Source organism: Ostrea edulis, chromosome 6 (assembly GCF_947568905.1).
Source record: "Ostrea edulis chromosome 6, xbOstEdul1.1, whole genome shotgun sequence".
NCBI classification, from domain to species: Eukaryota; Metazoa; Mollusca; class Bivalvia; order Ostreida; family Ostreidae; genus Ostrea; species Ostrea edulis.
Genome location: NC_079169.1, coordinates 58,761,902 through 58,788,293, shown reverse-complemented (window position 1 = coordinate 58,788,293; position 26,392 = coordinate 58,761,902). Strand labels below are relative to the sequence as shown.

At 35.4% G+C, this 26,392-nt stretch overlaps 1 protein-coding gene and 1 long non-coding RNA gene across 5 annotated transcripts in view; one reads left to right on the top strand and one right to left on the bottom strand.

Moving 5' to 3' along the window:
* The window catches only part of LOC125683620 (solute carrier organic anion transporter family member 4C1-like), a 40,530-nt gene extending 16,739 nt beyond the window's left edge, over positions 1 to 23,791 (bottom strand). Inside the window, exon 1 of one of the 4 annotated variants that reach the window (XM_048924976.2) lies at positions 23,705 to 23,791. In XM_048924976.2, coding sequence (XP_048780933.2) covers positions 23,705 to 23,764 — 60 coding nt within the window. In that variant the 5' untranslated portion in view covers positions 23,765 to 23,791. Of the gene's footprint in view, positions 1 to 6,239; positions 6,331 to 21,036; positions 21,289 to 23,704 lie in introns of those variants that run through there. The other 3 variants (XM_048924970.2, XM_048924971.2, XM_048924973.2) reach the window with 3 other exon arrangements.
* Positions 13,890 to 25,953, top strand: LOC130046871 (uncharacterized). The gene is made up of 3 exons (XR_008795908.1): positions 13,890 to 14,024; positions 25,182 to 25,467; positions 25,577 to 25,953. It is a non-coding gene; the product is annotated as an uncharacterized LOC130046871 (long non-coding RNA).
* The last annotated feature ends 439 nt before the right edge of the window (positions 25,954 to 26,392 follow it).

Below are 26,392 nucleotides of genomic sequence, written 5' to 3'. Positions count from 1 at the left end.
AGTTTAGAGCACAGTCATAAATGTTTAATTATAAATATATATCAAAGTATGTGTATATACATATATTTTATGTACATCTGTCGGAGGAACAATATGGTTACTGTGATAACAACCTAGAACACACAGCCGCATTCCAATGACATGTACATATGAATCTTCGGAATGCGTATTCTTCATTTGTTTAGGATTGAGTGTATTTTAAGCACTGCGACTGTTTGAGTCTTTCCTCTCAAACAAAAACTTAGAAAGAAAAGTCTGTTGCATGACGAATAACCCTAAAGAATTCAAATGCAAGATTTGCATTTTCTACAGACATAAATAAAACAACACGTGCATTCTATTCATGCACTCTCATACATAAGTTATGTCATAGCAGTTTCAAATTTATTAACGCCAGTCGCTGGATTACTGAAATTAATACTACAGGGCACCATAACGAAAGCTATTTTCCACATATCTATGGGGGAAAAGGAAAGAAAAAGGGGGGATATATGAGTATGGGGTTTTTATGCAAGACACCACGACGTACAAACAAATGTTCCTGTCGAAGTGTCACATAAAGTACTTGCTACGAACAGGACGGAAGTGGTCGTTACTGAATTTTCAGGGCCGTAAGTAGGGTTCTAAATCAGGGGAGGCAGGGGATTGGGGGCCGCCGATTGACTTTACGACTGAAAATGACACTTTTTAAATCCCAATTTATCATGTTTGTGTTTCATTTGTACTATGTAAAGAATCGTAATATGGTGTCAAAGACAAAGGTGCTTGTCTTCATTTTAAACATATATCCTATAATATAACATTTATATAATTTTATTTTCTTTTTTGCCAAAAAATCAGACGAGGCAGTTGCCTCGTCTGCCTCATCGGCAGTTACGGCCCTGATTTTAAAATGGAAATGATGGTAATCGATTGTGCCTGATTGAAGGTTCTTCTGACTGGGGCCGGGTTACAATGTTGTCAATTGTAGGCTTGACGAATTTCATACAAATGTACCATGATCTTTAATTCAATATACATAATTCTAGGTACATGTATCATTGCTCATCTTGAAATACAGCTCACGCGTACCACCTGAAGCGTGCTGGTAGGCTGTGTACAATAGTACGATACACTATCCATCCACATGCAGGACTGACTTTAGATGGGTTTTTGTTAATCTGGGAATAACAAGGCCATGCAGACACCGGTCCATCGATGTAAATGGCAAAATGGGATAGTACGGATCTACATGTAGATGTATAGTCTGGCCTGGGACGTCTTGCATAGGCCAGGCTCGTATCTGCCTATACGCAAACTTGTATGGTACTGCATACACATCATGCATATACTTCAATCTACCAATTCGTTGTCAATTTGGTTTGTTTATCCCATATAGTCTGAAGAATATACTTGAACGTTTTGGAATTGGTCCGTAATCTTTAATCCAGAATCCCAATATGTGCACGAAAGATTTAATGCGAAACAGCCTTAAGAAAGCATATTTCCAACAACTCAAAATACTTGTTAAACAGTATGAGTGGTCAATACAGGATTTAAGTGTGGACAGTCACGAAAAACAAACTGCCAATTTAGAGTCATGTATCTTTATTTCTAATCATGTTTTATCTTTACTCATGCCTTTAAATAGCCAAGGTATCTTGGATTCCTGTGCTTTCTGTATGTATGGTAATGAAGGGCTTTATAATCTAAACTCGTTAAATATGATATGTTATAAAATCATTTATGCCCCACTGCCCATTTATTGTTGTAAAGCATTCTTCCACGAGGTTTATACGTCTAAAGCTTGCTGGACAACAAGAATATCAGTAAAACTGATGGACGCTCCCCAAACTGCTTCTAATTCTGTCCAATGAACTATCTCTGTAATCATACATGTATGATGAATGACTCCCACAATAGGTGTTGAAATATTGTTGAAATGAAGCTTTGTTTTCATACATAAGGTACCGGTATACGTTGAGTGACCTTGACATTCACAAAATGACCTTGAGTAACCTTTGTTCAAAACCATTTGCCCATTACTTATTTGTGTGATCAGTACCTGTTCATAAACTGTTGGAATAAGGAACTGTTTCCCTCATATGTAAGGTATATGTTCTGAGTGACCTTTCCCTTTCCAAAATGACCTTAAGAGGCCTTGGTCAAAAAAATCAATAACTGTTGAAATATTGTTAAAATAAAGGTTATTTTTCATATATAAGGTGTATGTTCTGAGTGACATTGACCTTTACAAAATGACCTTGAGTGACCTTTGTCTGAAATTAATTTGCCTTTTACTTATTTGTGTGATACATGATCAATACCTGTTAAGTTTAATTTGATAAAGATTTTTGCAAAAACCTATGACATCACACGAGGATCGATTAACATTAAGAAAACCTGTTGAATTTCCTTACATAAGGTATATGTTCTGAGTGACCTTGACGTTTTTAAAATGACCTTGGTCCTAAAGTCCCTGTCCCAAGGAATATTTGTGATCAATCATGATGATGAAAGTTTTAGGAGATACGAGGTCGGACAGACGGACGGACAGACACGATGGCGACTACATGCTCCCCCGAAAAATTTTTGGAGACCACAATTTTCTCAAACAGTTTCAAAGAGAGGAAACACATTTACAGACAAGACAGAAATTAATTTATCATATTGAACAAGAAAGATATTACTTCACCATATTGAACAAGAAAGAAATTACTTCACCATATTGAATAAGAAAAAAATTACTTCACCATATTGAATAAGAAAAAAATTACTTCACCATATTGAATAAGAAAGAAATTACTTCACCATATTGAACAAGAAAGAACAAGAGATATTCCTTAATCATATTACATGTATTTGTTTTTAAAGTCAAGAATTTTAAACCCATTATATTGAAAGTAGATATTAACGGCAAAGTAACGACTCAACTTTATGACAAACGGGATGATTTCAGATTCTCCATCGTCAACTTCCCATATTCATGTAGCAATATTCCATTATCACCCGGATATGATGTTTATATCTCTCAACTGATTCGATAAGCAAGAGCTTGTTCTGCGTATGGTCAGTTTTTAAATCGAGGTTAGCTACTGACAAACAAGGTGATGGTGCAGGGGTTTCAACAGTCTCGTTTAAAGTCAGCATTTCGCAAATTCTATGGTCGTTATAACGATCTAGTTTGCCAATACAGCCTATCATTGGGTCAAATGCTGTCTGACGTGTTTCATACCGATTGTTAGATCGTTTGTGGCACACTGAATTTGACTGCGGATGGCTCCGTTTACCTGATCAAGATATAGGGCCCACGACGGGTGTAACCGGTCGACAGGGGATGCTTACTCCTCCTAGGCACTTGATCCCACCTCTGGTGTGTCCAGGGGTCCGTGTTTGTCCAACTATCTATTTTGTATTGCTTATAGGAGTTGTGAGATTGATCACTATTCATTATCTTCACCTTTCATTGAGACATCAACTTTAGACCTATGCTTAGCGCTCTGGCCCGTAGGAGTGAGGGTAGCTGCAATAATGTAGCCCAATCCAATTTTTTTTTATTCTGACGTTTTCGGGATAGGGCTACAATTCCATAGGATCTCCGTAATGGTGCAAAATAATTTTATGAATAACCGATAATAAACTCTGTGTATTGGTCCCAAATGTTGTTTACACCAAAAGGAGTACCAACTTTGTGCTCGGGCATGTCTAATAAAGGTGTTTTTCATTAAATATAATGTACAGCATGCAAAATTCTTCGTCTGCTCCGCCATGCTTGTTATCGCGAGATCTCGTAGGTGGATCTAATGAAAAGCCTAAACATTGACAATCAGCGCGAAAATGTAGTTACTCGAGCCACTTCGACAAAGGAAAGAAAATCATATTGTTGCAGAAAGAATTTACACTCTGCTGTTCGGTTTTTAACTTGATATTAAATTCAAACCTTCTCAATACCGACGAAATAGCTTTCGCCTCCATACTTGTCCATTGATGTAAATACCACCTTATATGGCATATGCAAATGACTTGACAACCGGAAGTTGAAACTTCAGTACATCAAACATGGCGCATAAATATGAATCGAGAAACTGGGATTTATCGAAATTGTTGAAAACGGTAGAATAGAGCCTCACAAATCTAAAGTTGCAGGTTGTAAATTTATATATTGACTAAGAAACATAGAATATCATTTTATTTACGTAAAGAAAGTCAGGAAATGTTTAGAATGAGCGCAAATGTTGCGGGAGTGAATCACTCCCGCATTTGCACCATTACGGAGATCCTAAGGAGTTGTAGCCCTCTCCCTAAAAAAAAAAAAAATCCAAAAAAAATCAGAGAGGGCTACATTATTGCAGCTAGAGTGAGGGTTCTTTAACGTGCCCCCGAGCGTTAGTCAAAGAAGCAATTACAACCTATGTTTACATTTTAGGTTTTGGGCGGCCAAGGCATGCGCGGGGCTCGAACTGATGAATTTCCAGTTACGAAGCAAATAAGAATAAGGAAGATAATTACTTCATCATATGTAAAAAGACAACATCACTTCATCATAATAAAATATTACTTCATGATATTAAACAAGAGATATATTGATTCATTATATTGAAAAAAGAGCGTTTTAAAAAATATATATTTTTAGAGAACAAGAGGCCCACAGGCCTTATCGGTCACCTGAATACCAGTGAAAAAGTATCACTACTTTCATGGGCTATGAAATCTAGAAAAAAAAAATTCCTGTTCTGAATATCTAAGCTAATTTCTAATGTTCAGCAACAGTATAAAACAAGATGTGGTCTTAAAACTTCACTGCCTTCAAAAGTGCATACACTGATGAAAGGCTTTAAATAATAGGTGTATCAACGTTAAAACATCAAAAGATATGACTAATTTGGACTCATCTTAAAGTCATAACCCTGGGTTATGAAATTCATCATTTTTTGTACATCCTTTTCTGCTATTCCTAATTATGCACTTAGATTTTATACAGTATCAGCAAACTTACACATACATACATGTACTATATACTAAGTTTGGCCCAACCCTGGGGTTAGAACCCTTACTCTGGAGAAAATCAAATTTACAATTTTGATAAAAGACTATCTCCTCTATCTATTTAGCACTATATACCAAGTTTGGCCCCGCCCTGGGGTCAGAACCCCTACCCTGGGGATCATGAAATTTACAATTTATGTCCCCCTTGTTTCAAAGATGCTTAATACCAAACATGAAAAGAATTGGAATGATAGTTATCAAGAAGATTGATTGATTGAATATTGTTTAACGTCCCTCTCGAGAATTTTTCACTCATATGGAGACGTCACCATTGCCGGTGAAGGGCTGCAAAATTTAGGCCTATGCTCGGTACTTATGGCCTTTGAGCAGGAAGGGATCTTTATCGTGCCACACCTGCTGTGACACGGGGCCTCGGTTTTTGCGGTCTCATCCGAAGGACCGCCCCATTTAGTCGCCTCTTACGACAAGCAAGGGGTACTGAGGACCTATTCTAAACCGGATCCCCACGGGACGTCATCAAGAAGAAGTTAAAAATGCATATTGTTCACACATCTAATAACTGAACATTTTGGCCCCGCCCTGATACCGAAACCACTACCCCTGAGATCACCAAATTTACAATTTTGGTAAAGGACTACCTGTTCATTCTAAATATTTATTTACTTTCAATTTAGTATCAATAGCACTAAAGACGATGTTATCTAAGTGCTTTACACATAAACACTATATACCAAGTTTGGCCCCGCCCTGGGATCAGAACCCCTACCCCCGGGATCATGAAATTTACAATTTTGGTAGAGGCCCTAGATACATCACTATGCATTTAGTTTTTCTTACATATGTGCGGTTCTTGAGAAGAAGACTTTTGAAAATTTGTCAATTTGGGGCAGTTTTTGCCCCGCCCCTAAGGCCCCAGGGGTGCTGGAGTCCTGAAATTTACGATTTATGTCCCCCTTGTCCCAATGATGCTTCATACCAAATTTGAAAAGAACTGGACGGGTAGTTATTAAGAAGAAGTTAAAAATGTTCAATTGTTAAGGCACGACGGACGACAATCAATTGCAATAGGTCACCGGTGACCTAAAAAAAAATTGTGACGTCTTCCTGTAAATAAAATGTTCACAAGGTATATTACACCGCCATCTTGGTTTTCTTTTTTACCAGCTGCATCGCTTGCCAATTTTGGCGAAAAGTTATATTGAACATGATAATTACACCCCTACCGTCTAGCAGCAACTCTGTCAAGGTCTTACCATGATGAACTGGAAATAAAGTTCATTTATCGGATATAACCAACAATCAAATATCGTCTACTGCTTCTCAAATGCGAAAAATTGGTAAAGGGAGGACGGAAGTTGACTTTATTTCGGAATAGCTTTACTTCCTGTAGTCGATGAAATCAAAATATGATTAGCAGTAAATTCTTAATGGAAAAGATGTTTTAGCGAGGAAATGGATCTTAAGTAATTCAAATGGTATATGATCTAGTTTTTTGATAGCTTGATGATTTCACTTACTCAGTATTCATTCTATCAAAATTAGTTGAAAGTAAGTTTCATACATAATTTAAGAAACGTTCACAATACACATGTAGAAGGGCGTTCACAGTGACATGCATCCAAATGTCCTGTCCTGTTTATCTGTCAGTTTTCAGTGTTGTCCCAATAGGTGACAAAACATAGTGGGTTGTCCCAGAGTCAAAGGTGGTGATGGTGGTGGGGAGAGGTGTCATGAAAATTCCAATGTTGTTTTGCGATAGATTGACTAAACTTCCCCGTGCCGGCTAGCATGTTCCAAAACCACACAATTGTGTACTACTTTTATTGTTTGGAGTGCTGCACCCTACCCTGCATTCAGTACCACCCCTTTTTTCTGCATAAGCATCAGAGGGTACATCAGCAAGGGAATTCTCGTTTGTATAATGAAGTCAAATTCCGTCCTCCCTTTAACGATTTTTCACATTTGAGAAGCAGTAGACGATATTTGACGGTTGATTATAGCCGATAAATGGACTTTATTTTCAGTTTTCACCATGACGATGCGAGAGGTAAAACCTTGACAGAGTTGCTGCTAGACGTCTAGGTAGGGGTCTAATTATCATTTCGCCGAAAATTGTAAGCGATGCAGCTGGTAAAAAAGAAAAAACCAAGATGATGACGTGATATACCTTGTGAATAGTTTGTATACGACGACAATTTTTATTGCATATATTCTAAAACATCGAGCGCCTGTGCAAAAGAGATATTGATTCATCATATAGAACAAGAGAGATATCCATTCATTATTTTATTGGACAAAAGAGCAATTGCATTTTGTTTCTCAATTTATATTCATGCAGTGCACATCAACTAAGAGGTGTTTCAGCAGTAACACTGAACTGGTCGTTTTAGAGAAACTTTTAATTTTTATGAGGTTTTGAAATGAAAAATTAAACTCCTCTTGTGGTCTCATCTTTACCCCAGAAGTCATACTCATAGCAAACTTTATTCAACAATACATTTTCAAAAATGTTTGCACATGAATCTGATTGTCTAATCTTGTAGATCTAGATTTTCAAAGAACATTCTATATATTTCCATGTAAAAATTCTATATATACCCCCATCTTTGTGGCCTCACCCTGACTCCGAGGTTCACGGTTTGAACAAACTTGAATGTACACTTCTATAGCTGAAATAAAAAAACCTTATCCGATTTTCGATTCTTTTTATTCTCAAAAAAAAAGGGGGGGGGAGAAAAAATTTGGAGAGGGCTACATTATTGCAGCTAATATACTATAAGAGGTGCTCTTGCATATTAATTTGACAAATTATGTGGTTCTTGAGAGGATATCTTTAAAAAAAATAATTACCACATACATGTATTGTAGATGCATAATGTGAAATCCCTTTAGTGGTCGGCGATAATGGTTTATACAATACTGATCTTAGATGGATAATTAAGGAAGCTTTGTATGTTTGGATATTTTAGTTAACAACCAACCCTATTTCCTATAATTCATTATTAGAAAAAGACATCCTTTTTAAAGAAAGTTGAATTGCCTTTCTTCAGAAACATGCCGTTAATTTTGTCTTCATACTCACAAGTGGAAAGACGATCTCACACTTGGCTACCCCATGGTGGCATCCTCCAAATCCAAGGAGGCTTTGTGCCACGTTTAGGTAAAATTGGTTCAATCGTTCTTGTAAAAAGTCAACTGACAGACTACGAACTTCGAGCAAAAAAGTTCACTTGCATATGGAGTTTTCAGTGAAGTTAGCTAAATTGGGTTTATGGTTAATGAACCATAAGACTATGTGTAAAATGATTTATGAAACAAATCGTTCACAGAGTGAACGCTTCGTCGCACATTTGGTTAACGCCGATTCACGCGCTTCACCTCCCTGTCCTAAAGTTTTTCACCCCCTTTCTATGGATTGTCGTGAAACATCTGAAAAATTAATTCATCGTTTTGAAGTTTTCATTATTCAGTTGACATGTCTATCCTGATGTATGCGGTCATCGCACGGATGATAAATAGCTGAATTGTATATCGTCCAGAATGTCACGCATGATAGTGGGTTGTATATGTTTCAATAAGTAATGCAATATACAATGTATCAATAAATCAAAACCAAGGTACAGTTACATGGAGGTGGATTTGTATAAGTTGCAAAACTTTTGTCCCAATTTCATTTGCCTATATTCACAATGATGACAAGCCAGGAGGAGTTCCACAATGAATACATGTATATCCATCAGGAACTACGTTTATCAGGCCAGGTAGTTGAATCGGCATGGTTGGTAACATCTACCATTATTTTATTTTTTTTGTAATTCATTTATTTTTTTTTGCTTTCACAATAAATACACATTTACATATTAACAATACATGATAATATAGTATATACATGTACATATTTCAAGCAATCTACCATTAATTTTTATTCTGGACTCGGAAGATAACACGTGCCATAAAAAGTAGGCATTTGATCAATAGTTTTAAAATCTAAGTCTCATAACTCCGTAACGACTAAACTAATAGATCTGATATTCCTCTGATCAGAAAGTTACGCCAAACTAAGCTTATGTAACTAGATACGCTGGTTGATGAAACGGGATCCAGAACACTAAATTCTATGAAAACCTCAAGTAAACTCATGTTATTACGCGCCATAGAAAGCACTATCACCTTATCAATATTTAAAAAATCGAAGTCCTACAAACAAGGCCGATCTAAATCTGAAAATCGCATGGGGTCTTCCTTTGCTTAATCCAATTACTGATTAAGTATAGAATTACGATAGAGCACCCGTCATATGGCGGGACCCTAATACATGTAAATTACGGCCTAATAAGTGATAACGATTTGTAATTGTTCACTGCAAATATGTATGGACACCGTTCTTATGATATTTCGACATTAGATGTACTCTGAGAAATTATTTGCATCCATCTAATAGCTTTAAAAATTTCATTAATTGTTCATGTAAATAAATTTTAACAATATTGTTGGCCCAAAGTGTACTATACATGTGTAATAAATGACCATACCAAGAAAACTAACTCTCGTCTATTTTAAAGTTCTCTGAACGTGACACAGTACAAAAAAATGTACTTGTATCGCTACGTACGTACATGTTGTATACATGTATATATAATTTATATGACATACGTGTACATGTAACATGTATACCTGTGTATTCACATACACTGTACGGTTGTTTTAAACATACTTATGGATTAAGATTTACAGATTGTATTATTAATCTAACATACAGTCATGACGTATAGAAATATTATTTTGATTTCAAACTGATATTCTCTACCCGCAACCATCAAACTTTATACAAATTATATAGGAACTTTATCATTCAATCAACTGAACCCCAATTTTCTTTGCTTGAAATGAATTAGCATTTCCCCTAATTTTAACAGATTTACCGGTAGCCATTTTTCATTGTATAGGTGCGGATTCTCCTTTTTATTCCTGGTGTAATGAGACTAAAGAATATAACCGCAATCAGCAAAGACAAAGTAACCAGTGACTGTAGCTCCCTCCGATTTCAAGATATAGTGCATGGTTCTTACCGAGAGCGACAGCGAACAGAGAACACTGTCTTAGCGTACAGGAATATGACAGCGTAATATAAGCATTTTCAGACGCTCAGAGGTCAGAAGTAGTAATGGAAAATGATAATTTGGTATTACAATAGAATGATTAGTGATGTGGCGCGTGCATTGACGGAATGAGTGCTATTTACGGTGATATATTCTTGCGTAGGAAACAGTTCATTAACTAAATACCACAACTGTCAGGTTCGAAATAGATGTTTCATCTTAGTGAATCCAGATTTTCAATACTATAGTCTACAGTTAAACAACACAGTGTGTTCAGCCTTAAGGCCATCTTGAAGATTTGAGTGGGTCAGACTGAATTTTCAAAGGAATCCTAGAGGATGAAGGGCCTGCCTTTTGGGAAAAAAATTTATTTGGTATGATAAATATTGATATTAGAATAGTTTCTAAAATTTAGTCAGGTAGTATTAGTTAAAAGGTGCAATTCTGTTTCATCGATTTATAACCTTTCATGTTAAAAAAAATTACATATCTGGAGCTTGATTTTTAGATATTTGAAATAATCGTCTATTTCAACCTTATATTCAATTTCTAGCAGACAGGTAGTCTATGCGAAGTTAGGTCACATTCATATTGTTCTCTCTTTCTTTCTCTCTCTCATATACATACACACCACGAAATGTCATTATTTAAAAAAAAAATGTAGACCACCTTTGAGATCAATATAAATCACTATTAGACATTTTAAATTCATTGACGTATGTCGATCAGACTAAAGTAAAATTACTTGGTTAGTGTAGTTTTATACTTGCAAGCCTTTTAACTTAATGACAATCTTAATTTGAAAACGATATCCCCAAGATATATTGAAATATCTTTTTTAATTTAGAAAAACTTTTCCGAATCATAGCTCCCCATTTCGAGAAAACATAATATAAAGGGTGCGATAATGTTCATGCACACAGAGCAAAACTTACCCTCGTCAGGTGCAGCCCTCTTACTGTAAGCATTATACATTACTACTAAAAACCGTACATTTGTTTTCCCAACTCACGAGTGATGCACACTATAACAACAACAGGAGCAGAATAAACAGATTCCTGGTCCACAACGCTCACCTGAGTCTGGACATACTGTATCATTTTCCTAATCGTACAAAACAGATTTATATGTAATAAAATTTCTTACAATGGAGAACATTCTAAAACTTTAATTTTATCTCCTTATTATGTAGCGTATCCTCAATATTAGTGACGCTAGTTGATACTCAATATGTAGTACTATATATAGTAACGCTAGCAGATACTCAATATTTAGTACTATATATAGTAACGCTAGCTGATACTCAATATGTAGCACTATATATAGTGATGCTAGCTGATACTTAATATGTAGTAATATATATAGTAATGCAAGCTGATATTCAATATATAGTACTATATATAGTGATGCTAGCTGATACTCACTATGGAGTACTATATATAGTAATGCTAGCTAATACTCAATATGTAGTACTATATATAGTAACGCTAGCTGATACTCAATATGTAGTACTATATATAGTAACACTTGTTGATACTCATTACGTAGTACTATATATAGTAATGCTAGCTGATACTCATTATGTAGTACTATATATAGTGATGCTAGCTGATACTCAATATGTAGTACTATATATAGTAACACTTGCTGATTTTCAATATGTAGTACTATAGTAACGCTAGCTGATACTCAATATGTAGTACTATATATAGTAATGCTAGCTAATACTCAATATGTAGTACTATATATAGTAATGCTAACTGATACTCATTATGTAGTACTATATATAGTAACATTTGCTGATTCTCAATATGTAGTACTATAGTAACGCTAGCTGATACTCAATATGTAGTACTATATATAGTAATGCTAACTGATACTCAATATGTAGTACTATATATAGTAATGCTAGCTGATACTCATTATGTAGTACTATATATAGTAATGCTAGCTGATACTCAATATGTAGTACCATATATAGTAATGCTAGCTGATACTCATTATGTAGTACTATATATAGTAACACTTGTTGATACTCATTACGTAGTACTATATATAGTAATGCTAGCTGATACTCATTATGTAGTACTATATATAGTAATGCTAGCTGATACTCAATATGTAGTACTATATATAGTAATGCTAGCTGATACTCAATATGTAGTACTATATATAGTAACACTTGTTGATACTCATTACGTAGTACTATATATAGTGATGCTAGCTGATACTCAATATGTAGTACTATATATAGTAACACTTGCTGATTCTCAATATGTAGTACTATAGTAACGCTAGCTGATACTCAATATGTAGTACTATATATAGTAATGCTAGCTAATACTCAATATGTAGTACTATATATAGTAATGCTTGCTGATACTCAATATGTAGTACTATATATAGTAATGCTAGCTAATACTCAATATGTAGTACTATATATAGTAACGCTAGCTGATACTCATTATGTAGTACTATATATAGTAATGCTAGCTGATACTCAATATGTGTACTATATATAGTAACGCTAGCTGATACTCAATATGTAGTACTATATATAGTAACACTTGATACTCATTACGTAGTACTATATATAGTGATGCTAGTTGATACTCAATATGTAGTACTATATATAGTAACACTTGTTGATTCTCAATATGTAGTACTATATATAGTAACGCTAGCTGATACTCATATAGTAACGCTTGCTGATACTCAATATGTAGTACTATATATATACATGTAGTAAAGCTAGCTGATACTCAATATGTAGTAACTCTAAATGGCACACCCGTGGAGATCCGGGTTAGAATAGGTCCTCAGTACCCCCTTGCTTGTCGTAAGAGGCGACTAAATAGGGCGGTCCTTCGGATGAGACCGCAAAAACCGAGGTCCCGTGTTGCAGCAGGTGTGGCACGATAAAGATCCCTCTCTGCTCAATAGCCATAAGCGCCGAGCATAGGCCTAAATTTTGCAGCCCTTCACCGGCAGTGGTGACGTCTCCATATGAGTGAAATATACTCGAGAGGGACGTAAAACAATATTCAATCAATCTAAAGGGCACATAACATGTTGCAACACTACATGGTACTCGATGTAGCAACTCTAAGTGGTACTCAATATTAGTAACTCTTGGTGGTACTCAATATATAATATTACTCTGAGTGCTATTTTTAGAAATACAATTAAGCCCAATCATAGTGACATTGAAAGCCATCATACTAGAACTACAAATGAAATTGTATTCGGTGGCAAAACACCCAATCGTACGTAAATTTCCTCCTTTGGGAGTTACGTCTTTAAAAGAAGCTTTAAATGCAATGGAATCATAAAGAGAGATTAACTTTTGTATCTTTCAAACCCCAATATTTACATGTATTCACAGTAAATAAATCAAAACTGCGTACATTCAGTCAGTAAAACGCTAACATCGAATTTTAATCCAGTCACACCCATGCCGATTCTCGTTTACAAAAAGCACTAACAAACACACGCCCAGTCACTGGTTCGTTGGTTTTAACTTTAATTTAGTGTTGCTCATGTTTGTTAATAGTGGTTTTGTTGTTGATTTGTTTTTGTTGTTTTTAAACTATATCCCGACCCATTTCGTTGCGAGATAATAAATGGTGGTGTACAATCCACGCTTTCCGCTATGTCTGTTACTCGGAGAAATTCTTTTTCTTTTCAATATTATTTTCCAGTTGATGTATGAATTAACAGGTTGGAAACACTTTCCCTATAGCGAGATCTCGCTAAAACGCGAATATATCACTGTGCGGAGAAATTAGATAATACCATAAACGGGTGTTTTGTTTAATTGAAAATCCCAAACAATGCTGACTAAGTGCAACACATACTCAACGTAGCGCAAATTGCAGTCAAGAAATTTCATATTAACTTTGCAGCGTAAGAGAGGGAGGCTGAAATCCAATGCAAATCGTGAGTACTTTTGTTTTGGTTTATATAATTGCGGTAGTATCGGGCATCGTTTTTTCTTGGTTGCGCGGGATATATCTACAATCGCGTTTTAGAGAGATCTCGCTATAGTGGAAGTGTTTCCAACCTGTTTAAACGAAGAGTGTCGGCCATGATTGAATTGTTGCAGCATCAGAAGAGTTCGTTATTTTAGTCACAACCCCCCATTATTAGCATATAATTGGTTGAAAATTAGCGGAAACTAAAGTTGTCCCTCCCACACGGAAAAACTCTTCCAATTAATCTATATTAAGCAACAATGGTGCCGACGATGTATGCACAGTCGTGACAAAGATATTTAATTGAAAATATGGGAAATTTTTAAACTATAAATGGACATTTTGAACTCAGTCTCAATTCAAGGCCATACGAAGCTTTTTAAGTAGCTGTTTTTACATAAACAAGAGCACTCAAGGAGCACAGGTTTTACGACATACGCCGAATACAAATATAAGATATTTTGAGGCCCGTACGGGGCAAAAACTGTCTTCTATTTTTTATTCATACAGAACTGTATTCGGCATTCGTGTACGCAATTTTAGCAGCGCTATATAATGCAAACTTAAAAGAAAAAAATGTCTTTGTTTCCTGTTACCGACCGACCTGGACTAGAGGTCGCCGACCTGGGAATTTTCTAACCGAAAATCTGGCGAGTTGTATTCCGCGCATCTGCGTATCAGTCGTGGTCGATGTTTTCCAGTAGAATTTTGTTGTGGTAATAAACACTCAAATGAGTTTGATTTTCTCAACTTTTTAGCTTTATCACTTGTTTTTCACGGAAATATTGAGTCCAATCAAAAAAGTTCGAGGAATGTTCCAAGTCAACAAATTAACGATACTGTGTATCTTTTAGATGTCATATTTAATAAAGATATACTAGTATATTTTGCCCTAATCTGTTCATATCGAAATGAGAAATCACAATTTTAGGTGCGAGGATACAACACACAGTGGTTTCCACTAATAAGTATTTGATAAATAATCTTGAGCCAGAAAACGACATATTTTTCATCAACAAAATCATCCACAAACATATGGACAGGACAAATGGACTGATGATTCCATTATACCCTCTCCTAAACTAATGCAGTTGTCTCTGTGAAAGAACAGATCATTACAGAATGTAAAAACAATGACGAAGCAATGAAGTTGAAAAAACACCCGTAAAATGTAAATATCCATAATTTCCTTGACAGTTAATGACTCTCGATAAAAATTGCAGTAATACAACTTCATTACATATATAATATGTACACAAAATTTGAATCAAATATGTTCATTGGTTTTTAAAATATACCCTGGAAACTGACACCCCCCCCCCTTAAAATGGGAAAAAATATCCATAACTTCATGAATATTAAAATATCTCAATCAAAATAGCAGGTGCACAACTTCATCATTAATATAAGATATACATAAAGTTTTAATGAAATCTGTTCATTGGTGTTAAAGATATCCTCTGGACAAATAATGTCTACGGACAAACGGACGGACAGGGTGATTCCAGTATACCCCCAAACTTCGTTTGCGGGGGGGGGGGGGGGTGTATAATGAATAAAATTCCCTCCCCAAGGTCTTAAATGAATCAGCCGTCAGACTGGAATTGTTAATGTATTTTTCAATATCTTTACTTTAACTCTCGCCTGGGCCCACTTGAAGCCAGAGTCCCCCCTCCTTCAACACTATTTCTCCAAATGTCATATGAAATCGAAACTGTGCATATAAGACCCTGGCTGGTACTGATATATCCTGAACTGTGTGATAAAATTCTAGATAAACTAACCAGTATTTGCACTATTGGAGAATGGCCTTAAAGTATACAGTGACGTACATTCGTTAGAATAAATCTATGTCAAACCACAGGCCTTGGGGCATGGATTATGCAACCTCCACCCCCACCTTATTTTTTCTGATCTGGGATCAACGTATTTTTTTTAACTTATGTTTCAGATTATCGGAAAATGTTATTTTTATCTCTATTACGTATGAGTAAAAGTTTCGTTATCGGTGATTATACCGAGCGAAGCTCAGACGGACTTGAAAGCCCGTCCGCGAAGCAAGACTTTAAAGGTAACACGTATATAAAAGGGGTGTGTGTGACAAAATTAACAAAAGAAAAGAGATAATCTCTACATACGTTCACTGAAAATTTTGTGATCTAAATGGGCGCTGTCATTTTTTTTTTTTTTTTTTTTTTTTTTTTTTTTTTTTGGTTCTTGCTTCAACAGTTAATCTTGTTACAATTTTGAATGCCCAAAAATACAAGACTCTGACGTGCAATTTGTAATTCAAACACTGAATTTGTTAAAAATGAATGGTATGATTATTATTGCAACAGTAATATAAATATGACGAAATAAATGAACGAGTTCATGAGTTTTTTTTAAAGGTATGCGTCATTCTCTACCCAAAGTTCCGTGTGCTACGAACATTAAGAGAAGCTTGCATAATATACCCTCTGGTGAAAGAATGGGTACATGTGCCGTATTAAATAGTATTTTACATGTAGTTTAACATTAAAAATTAGATCAAAGTTTTGTCAGTATGATAAATTATGAAAAATAATACCATTTGACAATTTCGAAAAATTATGTATGGGTATTATAGGAGTACTGGTATACTGGATGTAAGGAGAGAAAAAATATGATTTTCTAGTGCATATATATGAAAGAGTGACGTTTATGGTCGTTGTGTGCAAGGACGCGAGAAAAATATTATTAGAAACAGTTCACCATGGAAGTTACTGTATATATTCGTTCTGAATGGTGATTTGATGTTAAACATGAAAGGTGAAGATAAAGAACAGTGATCAATCTCATAACTCCTATAAGCAATACAAATTAGAGAGTTACGCAAACACGGACCCCTGGATATACCAGAGGTGGGATCAGGTGCCTAGGAGGAGTAAGTATCCCCTGTCGATCGGTCACACCCGTCGTGAGCCCTATATCTTGATCAGGTAAACGGAGTTATCCGTTGTCAAAATCAGTATGCCAAGAACGGCCTAATAATCGGTATGAAACACATCAGACAGCATTTGATCCATTGAATGATAGATTGTATTGGCAAACTAGATCGTTATAATGACCATACTATTTGCGAAATGCTGACTTTAAACGAGACTGTTGAAACCCCTGCACCATCAAATTGTCAATAACCTGCTTCGATTTAAAAACTGACCATAAAAAGAACAATTAGCTCCAGTATATCGAATCAATTGAGAGATATAAACACCATAGCATATGCAGGTGATAATGGAATATTGCTACATAAATATGGAAAGTTGCCGATGGAGAAGCTGAAATCATCCAGTTTGTCATAAAGTTGAGTTGTCAGTTTGCCGTTAATATCTACTTTCAATAAAATATCTAAGTATGAAGCAGAAGTGAGCAACTTTGTGGTGTCTTTTATTTCGAGTTCACTGGGATATATCGAATCGACATATGCATGAAAATTATTATTGTTAATAGATAATACGTCGTCGATATATCGAAATGCCGAATTGAAGGCCACAGCAACCGATTTCCTCTTCTCGTGTAGAAGTTTTTGAATAATTTCAGCTTTATAGGAATATAAAAACAGGTAAGCTAACAAAGGAGCTCAATTCGTGTCCATGGTGATTCCAACAGACTGTTGGAAGACCTGATCACCAAAGACCACGAATATATTGTCAATGAGGATCTTCAGCATATTTCTTATTTTAACTTCAGAGTACTTGTGAATGGAATCAGAGTGCACGTGGCGTTTAACAAATTTTTGGGATGACTGATCACTAGATAGGAATATTTGCGTTTTCCATTTTTGTTGAAGAAGCAACTGTTTATGATGTCAAAAAGTCTAGTCTTTAATTCATCGTAACGTAATTAACTGCCCTTCTATTGCTCAAAATTGTTAACTCTACCCTGTTTTCCGTCTGACTGTCTGTATCGTTTAATGTGTCCCTTCGACAGCCTGATCCATGCCCAAGGTGCCTGTGCATATATCAAACTACCCCTAATTGTGACCCCACCTCGTGCGACTTCTGGAGAAATATTGATTTATAATAAGCGATAAATTTTATTTAGTAAAATTGCGATGCGCGGGTGCAAAATGGTTGTTGTACCTGGTGTCTTTTGTACTGCGGTTAACATTGAAAGGCTGTAGTCATCACAGTGAGAAATCAATAACTACACCATTTACGAGTACTTTCTTTAATATTTGTGGTCAACACCACACAATTCTACCATTCACTTGAGGAAAATAGCGTGAAAATAGAACAAATTGGGGATTTTTTTTAATGATATCATAAACAAATGGCAATTATTTTAAAACTAACCCTGAACAGGATGTACTGTGAGCAATGCTCACTAAGAATACCCCCCCCCCCCCCCGCTTACCCCTATCTCCCAAAGGGTGTTGTTAATAGGTATAAATTACCTCTTTCCTGAGTGTCAAAATATGGTATGCCTATGTAGAAGAAAATGGAAAATATAGTCCGAACACAAATCCATGGCATAAACCTATGATTTTGACCTTGAGATCAAAGGTCAAAGTCATAAAGAGGTCATGAATGTACATGACACATAGTCTCATGGTGATACACTCATGTGTCAAATATGATATGCCTATGTCAAAGAACAAAGAAGTCATGACCGTGACACGAATCCATTGTAAAAACCTTAAATTTTGACCTTGAGGTCAAGGTCATATGGAGGTCATGAAGGTACATGCCAATGAAGGCCTAAGTCAAAGAACAATTAAGAAGTTATGGCCCGGACACGAATCTGCACAGACAGACAGACGGACGGACGGACAGACAGACAGACAGACAGACAGACAGAGTGATTCCTATATACCCCCAGAACTTCGTTCAGGGGGTATAATAAACCATAACAATTATCACATTTAACAAACGGGCGCCATTTTTTCGGTTTCTATCTTTAAAAGAGGAAGTGAAGATAACGCATGCGATATTTCATACAAAGTGGATGTACGAGCCTCTAATATTACAATGTCACAACGGTTTGTTGCTGGGCATTTTAAGCTCAAAACTGGGGGAAATCGATGATATTTGGTATTGGGAATGATACCGTTTAGAAGTTCCAGTTATATAAAGGGGGAAATGCGGCTACGATGCTGGGTAAAGATTATAAAATATTTGCAGTCTCCGACGGTAAACGGGAGGTTTTCACTTTGAAAAACAAATTTGCGTAAAATGATCAGATTTAATCAAACAACTGGACTACATATAAAAACTATTATACTACAAGCTGTTGTGTGGTTAAGACATGTATACAGTACATATACAGTGTATAGTGCTATACCCTTGTCTTTTACACTTTGTTTTAGTCGTTGGGTTTTACTCTAGACATGTATATGTATAATGCTGCATTTGTGGTTCAGGGTACAACTTATAAACTTTTCGGCCTGAGACTGTGACATATGCTTTGCTTGATTAATTCTTGTTACTTAGTTCTGAGTTTAGGTCCTATTCTTAAAGTTGTATAAATCATCCCCCAAAGCCCTTTAAAAAAACCACCTACCTACTTGGAATTTCTTTGCTTTGGTAACAGGAAACAAAAATATATTTTTGGCCTAAACTATTGAGAGGATACTATTGTTCCACATTTCAAAACTAAACTGTGGTGATTTAAGCAAAATATAGTAAATTACTAATAAAGAACGAACAAAACAACATAAAACCTAAAACAAATTATTTAAAAACAATCATGAATTTTCGGAGAAAACCCAGGAATTCGTTTATAAGGATCAAATACTGCTCTGAAAGGATTCACCACCGTATCTATTACTAACTAAATCATACCCCGAATGCTTTGTCAACTGATTAACTATTACCAACTAAATCATACCCCGAATGCTTTGTCAACTGATTTTGTCAGCTAAAATTATTTCCTTATATAAGCAGTAAAACTATTGGTGTCAAACGTTACTCAAATTCAGTTCTTTGCTTCATTTGAATTTTAAACAAATTCCCCCAAACCCCGTAGAAAGATCAAGTTCAGTTCATTCAGTCAAACCATGTAACGGTAAGTAAGTAAGTATACACTCGTCAGAGGTACATGTATATACATGTACAAGAGATAATATGTGGGCTTATATATACAATATATATACAAAGTATGTTATAAGTGAAAGAGACATGGAAGGCATGGAGGACAGACTATCCGACTACTAGTATATTTCAGAAATAAACAATTATACATACATAGATTTTTTTAATGTTGTAAAGTTAATAGACGTAAGTTCGCAAAACTTTGTGACATTTGGTGATGTACAGTATCTAGTATTTAAATATTTCTTTCTTAATTTCGTTAGTTCTTTACATTCAAGAATAAAATGAAATTCATCAGCAGTATGTCCTAAGTTACATAATTTACAAACACTTTCATTGAGAGGGATGTTGTACCATCTCCCAGTCACCACTTTGATTTGAAGTTCGGAATTTCATAAAAATCTTTCTAAGTTTGTGTGGCAATATGTTGATATAATTTTCATAACTAAAGCTGATCTTAAATATTCTGCCTTTTGATGAGTCGTTGATATCACGGAACCATTTTTGAATAAATTGGTCTTGTAACCTTTGTTTCACAACGACTGAAATCCATTTTACATTCATGTCTAACACTTTGTATTGCTTTCATCTTTTTAACGGGAACAAGCCCCTGTGGTTTGCGTTTAATGAATGTCACATAACTAGGTGCATAGCAGCGGCTGTTTCTATCCTCACTGACTTAAAATACATTCTAATTTCTACGTGTTACATGCATCTACGACATATTTTTATATCGTAAACACATTCTCGGTACTATATATAATTGTACATTACGATAATAAGCGGGCACCGAGATCCGGAATGCACACAAATGAGACGTAACCGGTTTGTGTTTTTACACGCTTCAAAATATGCAATTCACAAAAAGACAGAGGGTGAGAGCTGTGGCCCGATATTATAAACAATCAGATGAGGGATACTCACCCAGTCTTGCAGTCTTCGGAACATAATAAAAGTTTTGTTGTGTCACACCGTCAATCCTAAAGGACCTGACACTATAAAGCTATGATCCCTGATCGAGAATACATATAATAACATTCACATTGTCCCTTAGTGTCATGTTGACGTCAATGGAGCAGAAAAGACAAATAAACACAAGAATCGAGAAAATCCCGGAAATGGCACTATTTACATTATTGTGAATTAATGGCTATGTTAATTCCTAAATATGATTTCAATGTTATATTCGTAGACAAATGAATTAATATGGGGCGTAGCTAGCACTGTTTTAATGTGTAGGCAATTTAGGTTTCACGGTGCAGTGGCGAGAAGCACTGAAAGGGGGTGGGGGGTGGGGGTGGAGTGGAGTTAGTCTCCTCTTCTTATCACTGGGGTGGGATGGCGAGAAATTTTAGAAAAATAAGGGATGATTTACTTTAATTTGCGCATCAAATTAATTTAAAATAAGGTGTGAACTAAATATCGTGCATTTACATAGTTTTCAGGTGGTTTCGTTGGGACAATTTATTTGAATGTGTTTCACAAATCAGGGGAGCATATTTGAACTAAAATGTAGACAAGCTGGGCTTGACGCATTAATTGGTATTTCATCACAATGGTTTTTATACAGGTATTATTAATGTGATAGAAGATGAAATGACAGGAGTTTGTAAATATCAAATAATATAACTTACATCTATACTTTGAAATACACGAACACTAACACCCCCTCCTCCTTTAGAATGATTCTGTTATTCTACGTCGATATCTAGATCGTAGAGATCGGTCGAGGCCTGGCTGTTTGTCTAATGAATTATAGTATTTGGTGTTTATATCCTCCTCAATTTCATTTTTGAGTAATTATTGTTATTCAATATTGCATTTTTGATAATTAAATATCACTAATAGATAGATAAATAGAAATAGTGCAAATAATGAATTTTCATTTCCCTATTTTCTGTTCATTCTGAACCAAATAATTTTTCACATTTCTTTAGAAAAATCTTTTCTAATGTTCATACACACATGTTCTGTAATCTGGATGGGAATTCAAAATCTGTGACTTTGGGGCCATTTTGATGTTATAAATTCAACTTTGATATTATCCGGAATCTTGAATCATTTAATAACTTTTAAAGTGATGACTTAACAACGATGCTGATTGGTTGAAAAATTCGTTTGATTTCTCTGTCAACATTTCGTTCGGAGTTCATCTGCACTAAGCACGCGGGACTACTTTTCTATGGAATGCGTCTTCCCCGTTCTAATTTTAGCGCTATTTATAGAACGGGATTTTCTACACAAGCATTTTATATAACGACATGCATTCGTTTGATTTTTGTTTTTCATTGCTATCAAAAATAAGCACAACTAAAGATATGAATAAAATACAAATTAATTTAAAGAAACAATTCATAAACGATGACGTGACAAAATAGTCAACTTGATGACGTAGACCCCTTACTGGTAGAAGTAGACAGATTACACGAATTCCCGGTATGAATCGTCTGCTTTACGAGATCGATAACATGACGGAGCAAGTGGCGACTTCTGATCTGGTAAATATTATTGAAATTGAACTGCGTTATATGGGGCTCAGTCAACGAGTGTGTTTTACATGTAGATGAAGAGGTGTTGAACTTTTTACTCGATATTGAAATGGAGCCGAGTTGCATTCCACCGTTCCAACGACACAACCAGTGTTCAACATCTCCTCCAACACAATGCAGCATAAATCCAGTCACCACTTGTTATCCTCCTTTATATTTAATTCAGCTTTTAACCATTGCACCTTTAATTGGGCGTATAATCCATTTAAATCTGCACAGTAACTGTTCCTCACCTGAACGCACAGCCATGCCGTTTGTTGTTGTTTTCATTCTTACATATATATGTATTACTGCGCGACATTTCAAAAACGTTGATCAAGCTTTTTGATGGGAGAAACTATTTGTTTGTCTATCTTAAAAACATAATTAGATGATAAGAAATAAAACTTATAATTCTTTGTTTGATGCATGTATCAAACAAAACATTGGACGGAAAACTTTTTCATCAATGGGCTACACGCATTGATGAAGTTTTCCGTCCAATGTTTCGTTTGATACATGCATCAAACAAAGAATTATAAGTTTCATTTCTTAAATCATTGAAACTCAACCTAGATCAAGATAGGATTTTTTTTTAATTATAGGCCTTCTCATGACAATGTGGCGGAGTCAATAGAAATTATGTTTGAATTTTGGCGGATTATAAACTTATTATGTAGATCTATGTAAACTTTTCAATATATGCTGAACCGTTGCTCTTTTGTCAGTGCACATGTTCCATTTTCTCCCGATTTTAAAAATGCGATAAACGCTTAAGAGGTATAACATTTTATCATTTGCATATTTTTGTACAAATATGTTATCAAAATTATGTGTAGGCACGTGCCTACTCGAACCTAACGAAGCTACGCCCCTGAATTTTGATATGAAAAAAGCCATGTTTTAAATTTTGACTGTCGGATAACTATCTGTATGTGATCAGCGACACGTAATTAGAATGTTAAAAAAATCTCTTCACAACTGTACATGAAATATTTGACTAGCAAATTTTAATATTCTATTTTTCCTCATTTTATATACGTAAAATTAGTAAATGTACTTACATTTTGAAAGTTTTTAGGACGGTAGGGATCTGATATGTTGGCACTTACACGTATAGACATAAAATGAGCTATGTAAACAAGGCCAAGCTAGCTATTGGGTTTCTTTTCGATTTAAAGATCAGTGTTTGCTTACTTTATAATTTTACAAAATTCGTACATGTCTATTCATTTCATTTACGCACACAACTGAATAGCCTATTTGTTTATTTTCCGACTGAATACATGACAAAAATTCTACAGTTTGCGTAAAATAAATGGATCAAGATCAATGTACCTTATTAAGTAAAGTGACTGCAGACAAGTTAACTGACTACAGACAAGTAAACTGACTATAGACAGGTAAACTGACTACAGACAGGTAAACTGACTGTAGACAAGTAAACTGACTACAGACAGGTAAACTGACTATAGACAAGTAAACTGACTACAGACAAGTAAACTGACTACAGACAAGTTAACTGACTACTGACAAGTTAACTGATTATAGATAATTAAACTGACTATAGACAAGTAAACTGACTACAGACAAGTAAACTGACTACAGACAAGTAAACTGACTACAGACAAGTTAACTGACTACAGATAAATAGAGTAACTACAGCCAAGTAAACTGACTACAGACAGGTTAACTGACTACAAACAGGTAAACTGACTACAGACAGGTAAACTGACTATAGACAAGTACACTGACTACAGACAAGTAAACTGACTACAGACAAGTAAACTGACTATAGACAAGTAAAATTACTGTAAACATGGACAAGTGAAGTTACTACAGACAAGTAAACTAACTATAAATAGATATTGACTATATAACGAGTCTTACGATGCTTTTCGTCTATCAGAAAAGTAGCTCTAGTCAGTCACTCAATCTACTGCTCGATCAGAAAATCTTTACATCAATTTCACAAATGGTTGGTTTAACCTCTCCAAGTTTCAACTTGATTAATGAACGGTCTCAGGCTTTGGTATCGAGTTTTTTCTTATTTGAACGATACCTGCACATTGACACTATAGATACAACTGTACTCTATGTAGGAGTGTAGCTGTCTCCATATGAGTAAAACATTCTCGAAAGGTACGGTAAATAATATACAATCAGTCAATCTCTGCCATTTATTTTCTCAACAAAACAGTTTGCTTCTCATTTTTCAAATTTTACAAAATGGTCAGCAATCTGAAAGACGTCCCAAACGTGTACATTTCACTGATGTTCCGATTCTTCAGTAATGACATTTCGTGTTATTCATCTTTATGTGTCCATTAATGTACGCTGTTTCAATTTTTCCTGACCCAAAACTGTAAATGGCTTTAAATTACCATGTAAAATGATCTGAATAAAATTCCACTTACCTAGCTTGTAAGGCGAAGTAATGCCTCTTCCTCACTCCGGGCACTGAGGGTTTAAAACTTTGAAAATGTGATGAATCGACTGAACGTACTTAACATAATAAATCATCCATGCTCTTATATCTAGTTAAAAGAAAAATCAACTCATGGATCCAGCAGAGGCGGGGCCAAGAAACACACCTTCTTCTGCCTCTTTTGAAGTCTTATGGGCTTCTTCAGACGCACACGAATCGCTCATGACCGATGCATTTACTACGAACATATAAAATATGGATCTTTGACAAGCATTAGAACATATTGCACAAGGCATGATTGGCCGGTTGTAAAGTGGCGAAGATGTCTATTAATGGGTCACGTGACACCACATCGTCTGCGACTGGAGCGATAATTATTCGTGGTCACCGTACTCAGAGGTGAACGGTATATCAATATTTGATATTTTCATTACCAACGTAATCATTTGCAGTGCAAGACGCCAACGACCTTTTTAGCATGAGATCATTTAATTTTCTTTATTTACAGGTTTTTAAAAGACTCGTTGCATCTTATCATACACCAGTAGAGCAGTATGTGATTCTGATGCCAGTTCATTCACAGACCCGCATCAGTTTCGTCTTTAGTACTTATGTAGTTTCTGTATTTTCTTACATAGTTTGGTTGGAAATGATTAAAATTGTGTTGGTACAGCAAATGTCACCTTTAGCATGTATTAGAATGAGAACACTTGTTGAATAGTTTAAGGCCGATGAATTCATTAGTATATTATTAAAATCTATGTAACTGCACGTGTGTCATCTTCAGAGATGCCCAGGAGTAACGAATTTGATGTCTGTATTAGATAAAGTTGTTAGCCGATGTTTATCTATATGCACTTAAAAGTTTTCACTGGAAGGTATCGATACAGGGCAGTAAGAGGGGTTCTCTTTATAGTTTACAAATATCCCACTTCTTGTCTTGACCTCCACTCAGTCGCATGGTGTACATATCATTTGTTTAATTCAAAGCATCCGATTCAAGTTCGTGACCATCTGATAAAACTGATATATATATCCTTCGAATGCCAAAGCTAATTCATTCCTAATTTTGTTATTGTGGTCAACCTAAATTAGATTTCTAACAAGCGTAACGGACTATGTAGCAAGAAAGAAAGAAAATGCTTAAATTTAGGCCTTAAGAAATGCCAGCACCGCAAACTCGTGACCCCCATTAGTTTAGATCCAGGTCAAGGCAAATATTTATGTTTAACAGTACAATACAAACATCTGTCTAAGTCACGACAGGTTTTCTCTAAATAATATACAATGTATATATTGTATATTCTAAACCAAACTGATCCTT